Consider the following 14,679-nt stretch of genomic DNA (forward strand, 5'->3'; position numbering starts at 1 on the left):
CACCTTCATGGCCAGATTCGCTAGGATTTTGTTAAGTTTAGATGAATTAAATAAGGGTTGAACAAGTAACCTTAAGATTATGACTTTTAAGAGAGAGAGAGAGAGAGAGAGAGAGAGAGGGAGGGAGCGAGGGAGAGAGAGAGAGACTATGCCATGGACGAGCTGAAATTATAAAATCTAGCTTTTAAAACAGGTAAAATAATATTGCACAAATTACAGCAATGACTACTCCACATCGGTAGGCGGCGCTAATGATAACATCTTAGAATAATTGGATTTCCTTGAGTCTTTGACTGAGACCGATGCATTTCCTTCTGAAGCTAAATAGGCCAAAGCAGGACACTGTTGCAAAATCTGTTTGATACGTTTTATTAGAGATAGTGCCTGGGTGATGCTGATGGCTTTTGTTTTGTTTTGTGTTGTGTTGAGAAGGTATTTCTTTGTGAAATATATTTTTTTAGAGCAGTCTCAGTACAAAGCATCTTTCAATTAAATCGGCGTTGGAGATCATGTCTGATTTCCTTGCAGTGTCAAGTAAGGTTTAGTTAAATATCTGATTTCATTTATTTTTAATGCACCGAGGTAAGACTAAGAAACGTTTTCCCCACGTTTCCAAACGAAGTAGAACCACAATTGTTATTGAGGCATATCTATGTTTAATCACACACTAAAAACAGTTAAATGAAATGGCTGTAAAGTTAATTTAATCAGCATGTATGAATCATCTGCTGCTGTAGATTTGAGTACCGGTACAGGCTATTAATACATTGGAAAATACATTTTAGTTTGCACGCCAACGCGATGTTGATGTTTTACGGGGAAAAAAAGTGTTATATACGGTTTATGTTGCGCAACATTAAAAGTGACTAGAAGCAAATTTGTTGTGTTTGGTGTAAAACGTTTCTCTTTCTGTTCTAGAATCACAGAGCTACACTCTGATATAATAGTGGTTTTAGATCCTAATTGAGATTTTTTTTTTTTTTTTTTAAATCACTCACTGCTGCTGCATTATTTTGCCGTGAAAATCTTTTCCTTTCATCTTTTTTTGTAGGAACTTTGGCTTGGGGACTGCTAGCTAAATAAGTTCTTGCAATTGCAGAAAATAATTTAGAGGCTATGCCAGACACACACACACACACACACACACACATATATATATATATATATATATATATATATATATATATATATATATATATATATATATATAGTTAATCAACCTTTATATTACGAGGGAATACAATGCTGTTTTATTTTGTTTAGCTCCGTGAGGGTTCCATCGAAAGACGAGAAGCTACCCGCCTACAGTGTGTTTTATTGGATAACGTGCGAAAAAACATTGGAAGCCGCCACTCCATTTGCTGAAGGAGGTGTCAGTCGAATGGTACAGTCTGCAGGTGTTACAATTAAGCATTCCAAGAAAGTGACCCATCCCATAAGGCCAGGGCTGCTACAGGGTCGAGTTACAAAAGGTCTTTTCAACAGAATAGTGGAGTAGAAAGATGCTACGGGATAAAAAAAAAAAAAAAAGTTGCAAATATGTCACTGTTTTTTTAATGTATTGTTTTAACATTTAAAGTACATAAGAAAGTTTACAAACGAGAGGTAGCTTTTGATCCCAGAATCTCATCAAGCAGCTTCTTGAAGCATCCCAGGAAGTTCGCTTCAACAACATTACTGGGGAGTTAGTTCCAGACCCTCACAATTCTCTGTGTAAAAAAAGTGTCTCCTATTTTCGTTTATGAATGCCCCTTTATCTAATCTCCATTTGTGACCCTGGTCCATATTTCTTTTTTCAGGACGAAAAAGCCCCTTGGGTCGACATTGTCAGTACCTTTTAGAATTTTGAATGCTTGAATCAGATCGTCGCGTAGTCTTTAAGCCTGTCTGCATATGACATGCCTTTTAATATCATTGACTTACACGATAGCGTACTGCTAGTTGAGCATAATAATAATAATAATAATAATAATAGGAGAGGCATTAAAGTTCCAAAAATGAGTGAAATTAATAGTACACAAACAAAATCAGCCAGCCAATGCAATGTACATAATATCTGCTTTTAAAATGTGTGTACACGTTTTGTATATATCTGCAGTTAATTATGGTAGAATAACCGTAAAAGCAAAACAGTGAAGACAATGAGATACTTTTGCTTTCAACTCTGTCTAGTGGATCATAGTGGCATTTCATGAGACCACATTGATGAAGCTATGTATGCACATGGGTGCATGAGATGCCATTTTTTCATGTCTTTTTGTCATTCTACTGGCACCTGTGATGTGTGATTTATATTCTTGGCAGGTGGTTCATATGTTAACATATCTTGTTTCTCTATTTTTTTTAGTACAGTACCTCTCTTGGTATGTTGTTGCTTTGAAGATCTGACAATCATCATTCCTAATGGAACCAGACAATGATGTTGCACTGGACATTATAATCACAAATGTTGTGTGTGTTTTTAGAACAAGGTGCCATTTAAATCTAAGAAAGATTGCACTAGAGGGATCAAACGTGATCTACAAGCGTGATTTTGGGGTAGGTGTTTTCATTTTCTTTTTTTTTTTTTTAAACAGCCTTATAAATATTAATATTTAAAGTTTAATATTAGTACTTTAGTATTTTGGACTGATGGAATGTAAATGTGACATTCTTGAAAGTACAGAAAATGAAAAAGATTTTAAGTTATTTATTTATTATTCATTATTGACTGCTAAGGGTCTTTCAGCCAATCAGAACGCTTTGCCTGCTGAGTGCCACATATATCACAAACTAACCATATTCATGATATCGATCGTATCATATTGAGTTTCTACCATGCTTCATTCTGGTGCTGGGACAAATGTAGTCAAACATTTCTTGACAGGTATTTGAAGGAAAAAAAAACATGTCCATGTGTGCAACCAATTAAATAAATGATAGAAATGAGAAATATGCATCAAAACGTGTTTTGCCGTGCACATATTTACCATAAAAAGAAAAATACCGCCCACTTTATTGCAGCTAGATTAGACACAGGATTTTACAGCCTTATCAGTCCTCTTTGAACCATTGTAGCTGAGGTCTGGATTGTAAAGGGGTTGTGTCAAAAAGCACTTTCTCAGCTATCCTGATCTTGCATCCAATCACAAAATCTCAAAATCTGATTCTTGAACCCATTCTTAATGATCATGATGTTGCTCCAATGGTAGCCCTCCCTGCCAGCTGCAAGCAGACTTTAGTCAGGTTCCAATGCAAAAATACATATATACACCACAAGGTGTCAGTCTGTATCTACCACTCATCCTAATGTATATACTTTTTTGCTGTGAGAGGAGCCTCAGCTTTCTCCGGGAAACAAGATGCTTCAGCTTTGCTTCAGCACCTCTCCAGCAGCCAAACCTGGGGCGAGCCCATTCCCTCTTCCCCTGGCCCGACCCGCTCTCCTTCTTGCACTTGGTTCGCTTGTCTGTTGCTTCGAACTGAACTCCCGACCGCCGTTTAGCCAGGCTATTTATAGTTTAAAAACGGCTAATTAAAATGATCCATGACTGGGAATGTGACCTTTTTTTTTTTTTTTCTAAAAAATATCTTGTTGATTACATGGTGCTTTATGCCTGGTGAATTCACTGTAAGTTACATTTTTGCTTTACCATATGTGCATTATAGAGGGAGTTATTTTATTTTGTATTTTAGTCAGATGTGTGTTATGTGTCCCGCGGCGCCCCCCACCCCCTCCCCCGTTTATAACGCTCTTCGGTTATAATGCTCATATTGTGTGTGTCCCGAAACCAGCGTTATAGCGAGGGAGCACTGTATCTTTAGTGGGTCCTCAATGAGAACGGTGCTGAATAAGAAAATGTTTTATCAACGACTGGAAACTTTTAATGCTCTCGATATCTGGACATTTGTAGACCAATGGAACGTGTACACAGATAAAGAAAAAGGACCTTGAGTAGGCACCCTACAGTGTTGTTAAACATGTCCTGGAGTGTGTCATATTATATTGTTTGAAACTGGGATAAAATGAAAATCTCTCTGACTAATAACCCAGCAATACCATCGTACCATTAATACAAACTGAATAATTTAAGTTTTTGAATTGTGCTTGCATATTTCAGGCTACAAAATGCTTGTTTTGACCACTTTAATCGCTAATCTTAACCTTTAAAATGTGCTGTTTTTCATTTATATATACTTGATAAGAAAGCAAAAGATATGTTATCAGGGAAATGGAGTCTACTGTTTTTCTGAATGTCATTAGTTAACTCTTCACATTGACTGAATAAAATAAGAAACCTCTAATATTCTAATGAAAAAAAGTTTATTTTTATGAAACTTTTTTTTTTTGTATTGTGCCATGAAGTAATTATTATTCATGTATGTAAACATTTGCTAGAACAGACTTGTACTTAATGGAATGAATCATGTACACCACAGTATATTTTTTTTAAATAAAAAAATCAGATTTAAACCTGCATTGTAAACCACATTGTTATTCTGACAGATGCAGTAAGACTATTTTTTTCTCTCTCTCCACAGAAGGTTTTAATGAAACTAAGAAAGCCCAAAATAACTGCTTCAATATGGTCCTCAGGGAAAATTATTTGCGCTGGAGCTACAAGGTAAGTTTGTAAAACTAGTGAAAGTGGTGTTGATTTTAGACAGTACCACAATTATTTCCCAGAACCCCTATTATAAGAACAGGAAATGTTATTATATTTATAGAAATAAAAAAATACCAATTTCATGTGATGCACCCTAAATATGTGTACTGATCATACAGCCATATAAATCCATGTTAAATCCATTCCATATTTTATCTGCTTTCAGTATTTTCACTTGGAATTCAAGCAACTATAATCTGCAGACATAATAATACCATCACATATATTGCTGGACACTTCAGAAATGGATACAAAGATGATCAAACATAACAAAATTGGGATTGTTTAGGTAAAATGATTAACAGATAAGAAAGGTGCTATCACATCAGTTGAACACACTTAACAGAAGACAATTTAAACCCATTGGTTCAATTCAAGGTCACATTGAAACTGACACCCCTGACCACTTCATTAATGATAATTTACTTTAATTAATATAATTAAATGCTGCTTTGCTCATTGGTACTGACTTATGAGCTTGGTAAATGGCAATCGGAAAGAAAACTCGGTCCTGTTCAGTTCTCTAGATTCTTTGCATCGATTATTAGAAGCAATTGTTTAATGATCTGTCATGATCTGTCAAAATGTTTCAGACATTTTTTTTTAAGTCGATTTTTCTATTTCACTTTTTTTTATTTTTTATTAGTGTTAAGAGTTGATTATAATAAAATAAAGTGTTAAGATATTTTTCCCAGAGTAGAAGCCACTCCAGTTTGTTCAAGGTATTCTTAATAACCTGTTTTTCTATTTCCAATTTCAGTGAAGAAGACGCTAAGTTGGGTGCCCGGAGACTTGCACGGTGTCTACAGAAACTAGGTTTTAAGGTTGTTTTTGAGTGTTTATTATTTTATGTACTGGATTACCAATTGATTTGAGTGAATTTTAGAACAAATGAAAATAAAAACACATATACTGGAATTAAACAGTGGTCAAAACTGTATCACAAAACTGTATATATGCTTAACATTTTTTGTCTAATGGAAAAGCACCAAGAGTAGTACAGAAAATGGATTTTAGTACTATGCAGGCTGTATCATACCTAGTAACATGTCCACACTGTGTCACCATTAAGTTGCATGTACTGTATTGTTAAAAAGCAGGTAGACATAATAGGCTAGATTCTCAAAGCTAGTTCATTCAAAATGTATTTATTTCTTAAAGAGAAAAAAAAACACCAATTTAAAATGAGTAAGAAACAGACTACGTACAGTCCCCCTAAATTAAATGTCTGTGTTGTAAAGCTGTGGTTTGGTAATTGGGTGTTTCCTTTCTGAAAAATAAATATGCTAATTATGATTTGGAGTAAATAGCTCTGAGAATTTAGCCCAGTATAATTATTATTTTAACATTTTCATGCAATTAACATAAAATGTAAACTGATCAAATGTAAACAATTGAAAACAAATAACAGTTCTGAGGAAATCTTTAAGCATAAGTGTACAATTTTTTTTTACACTTATTTTTCCTTCCAATAGGTGAAATTTACAGAGTTTAAAGTTGTGAACGTACTGGCTGTATGCACAATGCCATTTGAAATCCGACTACCAGAGTTTACAAAGAGCAACAGACCCCTGGCCAGGTAAGTCCTATGACCACTTACACATTTGGCTTGGTCATATCATAATTTAAATTAATTGAAATATTTTGTTTGTTTCAGTTATGAGCCAGAGTTGCACCCTGCAGCCTTATATAGGATTAAAGATATTAAAGCTACACTGCAGGTCTTCTCAACTGGAAGCATTACAGTAACAGGTAAAACAGTTTTAAGAGCATTTTAAGGGATAAGTTCAGCTCAGCATCAATGTATAGGAACTTAAATGAGTAGTGTTTAAATGAAATATCTGCATAAACTGAAAACAAAAATAAACCACAGGTAAACAACTTAATGGATGGAAATTGATTACAGTCATAGCTTATCACTCTTAATTGGTTTTATAAATGGTTAGGCACAATAATGTAGACTCTTGGAACTTGATATAATTTTGTAATATTGCTTTCTTAACTGTTTTTTGTTCTTTTGCCAGCACCAAGTGTACAGTTTATCGCCACCGCTATTGAACAGATCTATCCGCTGGTGTTTGAATGCAGAAAGACCCGTATATAAACAGGAAAAAAAAATATATATATATATATATATATAAAATATTGTCTCGTTTAAAAATAAAGCACCTTTACTTCTTTACTTCTACAGTTTCCTGGAAAGGACATTCAATACATTGCAGACTTGGTGATAGAGTACTTTGCAACTTTTCATGCCAGTGATACCATTTTTTTATTAATAATATTGTATTGTTCAGTGTTTACATGACATAAAGCTGCTGCTTTCAAAGACGTATCTGTTATTGCAGTAATATATTGGTTCACTAACAGGGCTGTAATGATGTGCACTACTTGTAAAACAGTCACATTCTGTATGTGAGCATGTGAATTTTATTTGAGAATTGTCTTCATATTTTAATGCATGGACACCAAAGAAACCAGCCTTTCCATTTGGTTTTAACAATACTGTTCCAATACAACACCTTTTCTCTACATTATTTTGACTGTCAAATATAAATGTTTAAAGTAACTATATTTTATGTTATTTTTTTTATCTGGATACGTGATTTATTTAAAGAAAGCATGTACTAAAATATAAGACTAGAGATTATTAAACAGATTTTAGACAGTATATTACCATACAATTAACCTTTCCCCATATTTCTCCAAATTGCCACCCTGAATATTTGTATACCTAAGGCAGTACCTTATGCTTCTTTAATAAGAGCATCTTATGGGTTGTGTCTCTTGACTGACATTACCAAGGACACCTTTTTGCAGTACGTTTATGAAGACACTGTATGAAAAATATTTTACATACACTATTGATTTTTGTATTTTGTACAATAAATATATATATATATCTGAAGGGAGTGTGGTTTTATTTCGCCTGAAGTAATCTGTTGCATAACTTTATCTTGCATACTTCAGGGGTTTATTTTCAAATCTCAGTTGCTATGGTACTTTGAGTTCAGTGAGTTGAGGTAAACCAATCCATGTTTTGTAATGCTCCCCAGTCAAGATTAGCCATTCAACGCAGGATTTGTTCATTATTGCATGTCTTATCTTGAACTCTATGCAGCAGTGCTTTATTAAGTCACACAGGCAGACGTCAACCTCTAAGGGTTCACGCCAGTAAGGCCCCTACTGAACAACCTTGGGATTGATGAAAAACCTTAAACCTAGACTTACACACAAGAATTGGAGGACAACAACTCAAATATATTAAGACGTTATTTATTTAATATTAGTAAAACAAAAATACATCAGATTAAAAAAGAGATTCTTTTTACATTAAATGGAAACAACTCTTCTTGTTCGCTTACTGCTGTTTACAGAAAATCTGTTGAAACATTGTGAATGCTGTTTGTTATACTCTTGAGGTTATGCTCCACAACAAAGTGGCAAAACAACATTTCTGCCTTTGTGACAACTTCGGTTATTGGTGTTGGTTTCTGAATGTATGACGTCGATTTTATCGACTTTTTCATCTGTTTCGGCTTGACATTGTGTAATTTTGTTCTGAAGTGCATTGTCAGATCGTACACCCGACGCCGCCACTTTGCTATCTCGGCTACAAACGGTGCAGAAAGCATATTCCCCTAGTTTCAACGTGCCGCCTGTGACCCTAGAAACCTTTCCTCCCTTTTTTAAGTGAAAAGTGTATGCGGCAGAGATGCATGGCGCTTTGATAAAACCAGCTTAATTTCTTTGAAGTTTCCCCACTGATGATGGAAATGAAAATGTAGAGATGAGAGCCTGGCTAACAAGATTGCAGGTATCAGGCTTTTAAAGAGTCACCCACACCTGTGATGTGCAGATATGGATAAAGGATCCTGTGGTGGCTGACAAACTCACTGAGAGATGAAACTGACCAAAGACTGTCACCACTGCTGGAAGCGGGACAGTCTTTGGGATATAAATTGAACATTTGTGAAACTATAACAATGTTAAAATACTGTAATAACTGTACTGTTTTATAGAATATACAGCCAGCAGAAAAAAAAATTGCAGAAAAATGGAGAGCAGACATTACCTAATGTTAGAATTAGGTTTGTCTGTGTTAACCTTAAGAGGAAGAGGCAAATTAGTTCTTGGAAACGGGCCAGACTTAAGAAACAGGCCTACCTTATCTGATATCTGCTCAGAGCTGGAAAAGTAAAGGGAATTTGAATCTTGCTGGAAGAGCAGATCTGCTTGACTGGATGTTGTAACCAAATTGTTAAAACACACTGTTCAGAATAATGTTATGATATACTCTATTAGTTTATAAGTAATGCTGTAGGGTTCTGTATTTGAATATTCTAGTGTAACAGTGGACATTAATATAGGGTCTGGGTGAGTTTGAGTAAAGGGAGCTGAATGGGGGTCATATTAATCAGTAACACCTGTGAAATGAACTAAGTTTTCCCTTATCAGAGAGCTGCCGGAGCAGATGCCTGTGTTGAGTTAGAAAAGTGTTCTTAGGGAAGAACTTTGTAAGCCAAAAACACAGAGCCTCTTAGCTATTGCAAAGAAAAAGAAACCTTTGGACAGAATTACATTTGAAACAAAAAAAAGTGTTGCACCTATTTAAGTTTTACTGTAATAGAAAACAGAAGTATTTATTACAGGAAAACTGTTAAGTTTAAATGTGAGACAATTTAATGCACACAGGAAGCTCGTATCTGCTGTTAAACCCATTCCCCTGGGGTGTAAGATCCCAATCTTAAACATGTCTTGTCTTTTAGGAGACAGGCGTTTATTATTATGGAAAATCCAGGCGATATAATTAAAGTTGCCTGGAATTTCAGTGTAATTGGAGTGAACGGTGTTGTTTTTGTTTCATTAGACACAATGAGGTGTTTTAATTTTGGAAAGCACGGGCATCAGAGAGAGACAAGGCTGAGGCAGGACAAGAGAAGGGAGATGCTGGTGGGGGTGGCTAAGGATGTCAGTGAGCAGGGGGAGAAGGGGCTCCACGTTCCAGACCCGGAGCCTTCACAGAACGTCGCAGAGCTTTGCAAACTGAGAAGCCAGTGAATGTACTTTTAATGAAGGACAGTTCACAAATGTGAAAACTAAGAAAAGGAATACAAGTGCAACTGGGCGGTCAGATAGTGTGCTGGAGCGGAACTCAAGGGCACTGATTCGGGAGGTCGCTGAGCCGGATACGGCTACCAGCTCAAAGGTTGTGGAGCGCGGAGGTGATCTACAGGCACCAGTAGCTGATGGGCCGGAGTCCAGTCCAGCGACTGTACTGACATGCCCGGAGGAGAAGGGGGAGTCCAGCCTGACAGCGGAATTCCCCATGCCCGACTCGGCAGAGGGGATGGAGCAGTTTGTAGCAGCGGAAAGGAGCGGCGAGGAGCTGAAACAAGTTGGGGTGAATGTTGAAGAAAATGAAGAGATGTACGAGACGGAGTACGGGGAGCTCTCTGATTCCTGTGTTTCTTCTGATATCTTTGGCAGTCAACCTCCCAGCAAAAAAAAATTATACTCGATAGAGAAAATAAATATTTTTTTGGATATTACAAAAAACAAGAAAGGTATAGAAGTTAAATATTACTTCCCAATTTAAAACTGTTTTTATACTCTGTATAGATGGCTTTCAAAAAAGCAATGTTAGTTGAATTAAGTCAGCAAAAAAGATTTAGATTAAAGAAAATGGTGCAGAATGTGAAGAAAATTGTTGGAAAACAGTTAAAGAAAACTATTTAAAATGGCTGTTTTTTTATGGAAATGTATTATTATTTATTTCTTAGTAGACGCCCTTATCCAGGGCGACTTACAATGGTTACAAGATATCACATTATTTTTACATACAATTACCCATTTATACAGTTGGGTTTTTACTGGAGCAATCTAGGTAAAGTACCTTGCTCAAGGGTACAGCAGCAGTGTCCCCCACTGGGGATTGAACCCACAACCCTCCGGTCAAGAGTCCAGAGCCCTAACCACTACTCCACACTGCTGCCCAATTTGTTATTGTTTCCATGTTGTTTTTTTAACTTTCTAGCTGTAAGGGAGAAAACAAATTTTATCTCTCACTGTTAATGAATGTAGACAGGCTTTTAAAAGAGCGCAGCTTTATGACTTTTTAAATCAGAAGCGGGCGGGTGTGGCGTTCCTGCAGTAGACCGGGGTCGCAGTGCTTTTTAGCTCTAGATTAAGTTTAAGCATTTTAGATATGGAGGAGATAGTTAAAGGGCGACTTTTAAAGGTGAGAGTTAAGATTGGGGAGATTATTTGTTTTCATTAATATATATGCTCCAAATCTAGGAAAGGAAATAATTGTATTTTTTATAAACTTACGGATGCTCTTTTAAAACTTAACTGCAATGAGGTTTTGATGGTCGGGGGGGATTTTAATAGAGATAGGAATGGTGAGGAGCCGCATCCCCAGTCTGCTGGAGTTTTGGCTGCAGTTTTTAAGTTTGGTGACCTGGTTGATGTTTGGAGGTGTCTGCATCCACACACACAGCAATATACTTGGTCGCAGCCCCATAGTACTCATGTATATAGAGTGCATTTAGACCGGGTGTATATTTTAAAAAATAATTTAAATATTATTACAGCAGCATTTATTGTTCCTAATAGTCTATCAGATCACCACTGCTTAGTAGTTACAGCTATCTTCCTAAGGGAACCAGACCTTCATATTGGTGTTTTAATTTAAAATTGTTGGAAGATGGCACTTTTAATAATACTTTTAAATATTGTGGAAGAAGCAAAAAACTAAATATAGAGATTTAAGGCAGTGGTGGGACATCGGGAAGGCACAAATTAAATACTTTTGTCAACAATACACTTTGGACACAACCAGGTCCCTAAACAATGCAGTCTGAGAGTTGGAGAGAGACATTTTACAATTACAAAATGAAAACAATACATTTCATGAGCAAATCCTCCAAGATTTAAAAGAAAAGAAAGGATTATTAGGGAACCTGGTAAAGGAGAGAGTGAGGGGGACAATGGTGTGATCCCGATTTGTGGAGTGTAGAGATATGGATGCCCCCATCAGTTTCTTCTTCAGCTTGGAAGAGTGGAGAGCTGGCAGCTGAGGTGCGTGCGGACGCCTGATGGCAAGGAGCTGTACAGCCAAGAAGAGATCAGTGACGCAGCAGTGCAGTTTTATAAGGAATTGTTCTCTAAAGAGCTTTGTGACCCAGAGGACACTGAACGATTGCTTCAGGACCTGCCCAGACTAGGACAGGATGAGCAGAGGGACCTGGACACTGCACTGGAGTTTACAGAACTAACTGATGCTGTCTCTCAGTTGTCTAGTGGGGAAAGCACCCGGGATTGACGGCCTACCGGCGGAGTTCTATAAACACTTCTGGACTCTTGATAGGGGAGGACTTCTTCCAGGTGTTGCAAGAGAGCTTGGAACTTGGTGAACTGCCCCTCAGCTGCTTACATTACTGCCCAAAAAGGGAGACCTATGTTTTTTAAAGAAACGGAGACCTTTGGCACTTTTATGTTCTGATTTCAAATTAATTTCAAGATCCTTATCAAATAGACTTAAGAAATGTATTGGACTTATCGTGCACACAGATCAAACATACTGTGTTCCTGGACGTTCCATTTTTTTTTTTTTTTTTTTAATTTAGTCGTTGTCAATTAGTTTTTATTATTTTCTCCCCAATTTGAAATGCCCAATTATTTCTAGGCTCAGCTCACCGCTACCACCCCTGCGCTGACTTGGGAGGGGCGAAGATGAACACACGCTGTCCTCCGAAGAGTGTGCCGTCAGCCACCCGCTTCTTTACACTCTGCAGACTCACCGTGCAGCCGCCTCAGAGCTACAGCGTCGGAGGACAACGCAGCTCTGGGCAGCTTACAGGCAAGCCTGCAGGCGCCCGTCCAGACTACAGGGGTCGCTGGTGCGCGGTGAGCCGAGGACACCCTGGCCGACCTAACCCTCCCTCCCCCAGGGCGACACTCGGCCAATTGAGCGCCGCCCCCTGGGAGCTCCCGTCCACGGTCGGCTGTGAAATAAGGACGTTCCATTTTTGACAATTTATTTTTGATTTGTGATTTTATGTCTTTAAATTAGTTCAGGAATTTTAATGTGGGTTTGGTCTCCCTAGACCAAGAGAAGGCCTTTGACAGGGTTGACCACAACTACCTTTTTAAGGCCTTGGGAGCTTTCAGATTTGGGCCTGTTTTTTTAATTTTATAAAACTTTTAAATACAAATATTTTTTGTATTTTAAAGGTTAATAACAGCCTGAGTCGTCCTTTTCCGGTGTGCAGGGGCATTAGACAAGGCCGCTGTCTGCCTGGTATGTTATATTCACTTTCTATAGAGTCGCTGTTGCACCTTCTGAGGGGTAGGTTATCTGGCTGGACAGTGCCCGCTTCACCCTCCCGTTACTGTTAACCTGTCAGCTTATGCTGATGACGTGAACATTTTTGTTCAGTGATGGGAATGTCCAGGCCCTGAAGGAACGTTTAGGAATGTTCCCGAGAGCATTGTCTGCAAGGGTAAACTGGGCAAAATGTGACACCTTCCTGTCGGGCAGCTGGCAGGAGTGGGGTCCCCCCAACGTTGCCTCAGTCTTTGCAGTGGAACAGAGCTGGGCTCAAGGTGCTGGGAGTATACTTGGGGTCCCGGCTGTTTATGGAGAAGAACTGGAAGGGCCTGGTGGAAAGGGTGAAGGGGCGACTGCAGAGCTGACAGGGTTTGCTGGGGCAGTTGTCTTTCAGAGGGAGGGTCCTGCTTATTAATAACTTGGTGGCCTCCATGCTTTGGCACAGGTTGGTGTTCCTGGACCCTCCCAAGGGCATGGTACAGGAGATCCAGAGGGTGCTCTTGGATTTCTTCTGGAGTGGGAGACACTGGCTGAGGCCAGCAGTGCTGTACCTCCTCAACATTTTATTTTTTTTAATCCAGTGTGTGTTAATTAAAAAAAAAAAAGGGTTTTATTGGTTTTCACCACTACGCTTCCATATATTGGGAGGTAAGCATAATCTTGTATTTATATCTCACTTATATTGAAGCATGCTATGGGGTTAGGAATTATATTTTAGCTTTAGAGAGTGACATATTGGATGCTTTAGGATTTAGCGGTGGGCACGTTGGCGTTTTCCATGTCTGGCCTAAGGGCGAAACATGTGATAACCATAATTGTATTGAAGTGTTAACGCTGTTAAAATTGTAAAGGCACTGGATCACCCTATTAGCTGGGATCCGACGTTGTCTGTAACCACTCGATCCATTTTTAAGCATTTAATAAACCGAAGGAGTACTAATACTGCTCTGATTCGTTAAAACTTAAAACCTGAATGGGTCTCTGATTTCTTTTGATCACTTAAAAGTTGTCTGGATATACTGTAAGCCAGTGCATGAACAATCCACTTACAGAAGTCCAAAACATCTCTGTGTCCTCCTTAAACATCTCCCGAGTTTAAGAGCATAAAAGAAGTATGTGGAATCTGACAGACACCACAATGCAGTCAAACTGAGTTGTCCACTGTGGTAAAAAATTTAGAAGAATACATCTTCTGCCTCTTACGTGGCTCCATTTCTCGCTCTCAAATGCCTCTCTGGGTGATTTGTTTACAGAAACATAGAACTCTCGCACAGGTGAGGTGAGGCTGTTTCTGGAGAAAGGGGTTGCTAAATGAGTTTCATAGTGAGAACCCCCATAACAAATGAAATAATAATAATAACCTTGGAGGGTTGTAATTCCCTGCTTTATCATGGCCAGTGTGTTTCGTAGTCTCACAAACATTAACAAATCGATGCTGACAAATCAGGTTAGTTAGATCAGTTGGTCATTTGGCCTGCGCTTTTAAAACAGACTGAAACTGGGTAGACAACAAAAACCATAAAAATCCATTGCATGAACGTGAGACCCTCAAAAGTGTGAAAAATTTGAGTTTCAAGGGTAAACCTTGAGACTTGACATGTCTGCACTGGGGACTTTTTACCACCAGGATCAACCTTCTGTTCATGTGAAACTGCTTGGGTTAGAAATTAATCAATTAATTTAGCCCCTTTACACAGC

At 38.0% G+C, this 14,679-nt stretch overlaps 1 protein-coding gene across 7 annotated transcripts; it reads left to right on the forward strand.

The window, feature by feature from the left end:
• The first annotated feature begins 295 nt into the window (after positions 1 to 295).
• Positions 296 to 7,554, forward strand: LOC117410822 (TATA box-binding protein-like 1). Of its 7 annotated transcripts, none has more exons than XM_034017670.3 (8): positions 296 to 534; positions 1,264 to 1,397; positions 2,348 to 2,538; positions 4,522 to 4,604; positions 5,407 to 5,470; positions 6,122 to 6,225; positions 6,304 to 6,398; positions 6,671 to 7,554. In XM_034017670.3, the coding sequence occupies exons 3-8, from the start codon at positions 2,404 to 2,406 to the stop codon at positions 6,748 to 6,750; spliced, it is 561 nt and encodes a 186-aa protein (XP_033873561.1). In that variant the 5' UTR covers positions 296 to 534; positions 1,264 to 1,397; positions 2,348 to 2,403; the 3' UTR covers positions 6,751 to 7,554. The 7 variants fall into 7 exon arrangements, with proteins under 7 accessions (XP_033873561.1, XP_033873562.1, XP_058881189.1 ...); XM_034017671.3 differs by having other exon boundaries at positions 1,264 to 1,384; XM_059025206.1 differs by having other exon boundaries at positions 1,264 to 1,384; positions 6,838 to 7,554.
• The last annotated feature ends 7,125 nt before the right edge of the window (positions 7,555 to 14,679 follow it).

The sequence above is a fragment of the Acipenser ruthenus genome, chromosome 6 (assembly GCF_902713425.1).
Source record: "Acipenser ruthenus chromosome 6, fAciRut3.2 maternal haplotype, whole genome shotgun sequence".
Lineage (NCBI taxonomy): Eukaryota > Metazoa > Chordata > Actinopteri > Acipenseriformes > Acipenseridae > Acipenser > Acipenser ruthenus.

Excerpts from the sequence above, each read along its gene's own strand:
- LOC117410822 (XM_034017670.3), top strand. The coding sequence starts at position 2,404 with ATGGAACCAGACAATGATGTTGCACTGGACATTATAATCACAAATGTT. Across the intron at positions 4,605-5,406 it reads ATTTGCGCTGGAGCTACAAG|TGAAGAAGACGCTAAGTTGG; the intron begins GTAAGTTTGTAA and ends TTCCAATTTCAG. Across the intron at positions 6,399-6,670 it reads TGGAAGCATTACAGTAACAG|CACCAAGTGTACAGTTTATC; the intron begins GTAAAACAGTTT and ends TTCTTTTGCCAG.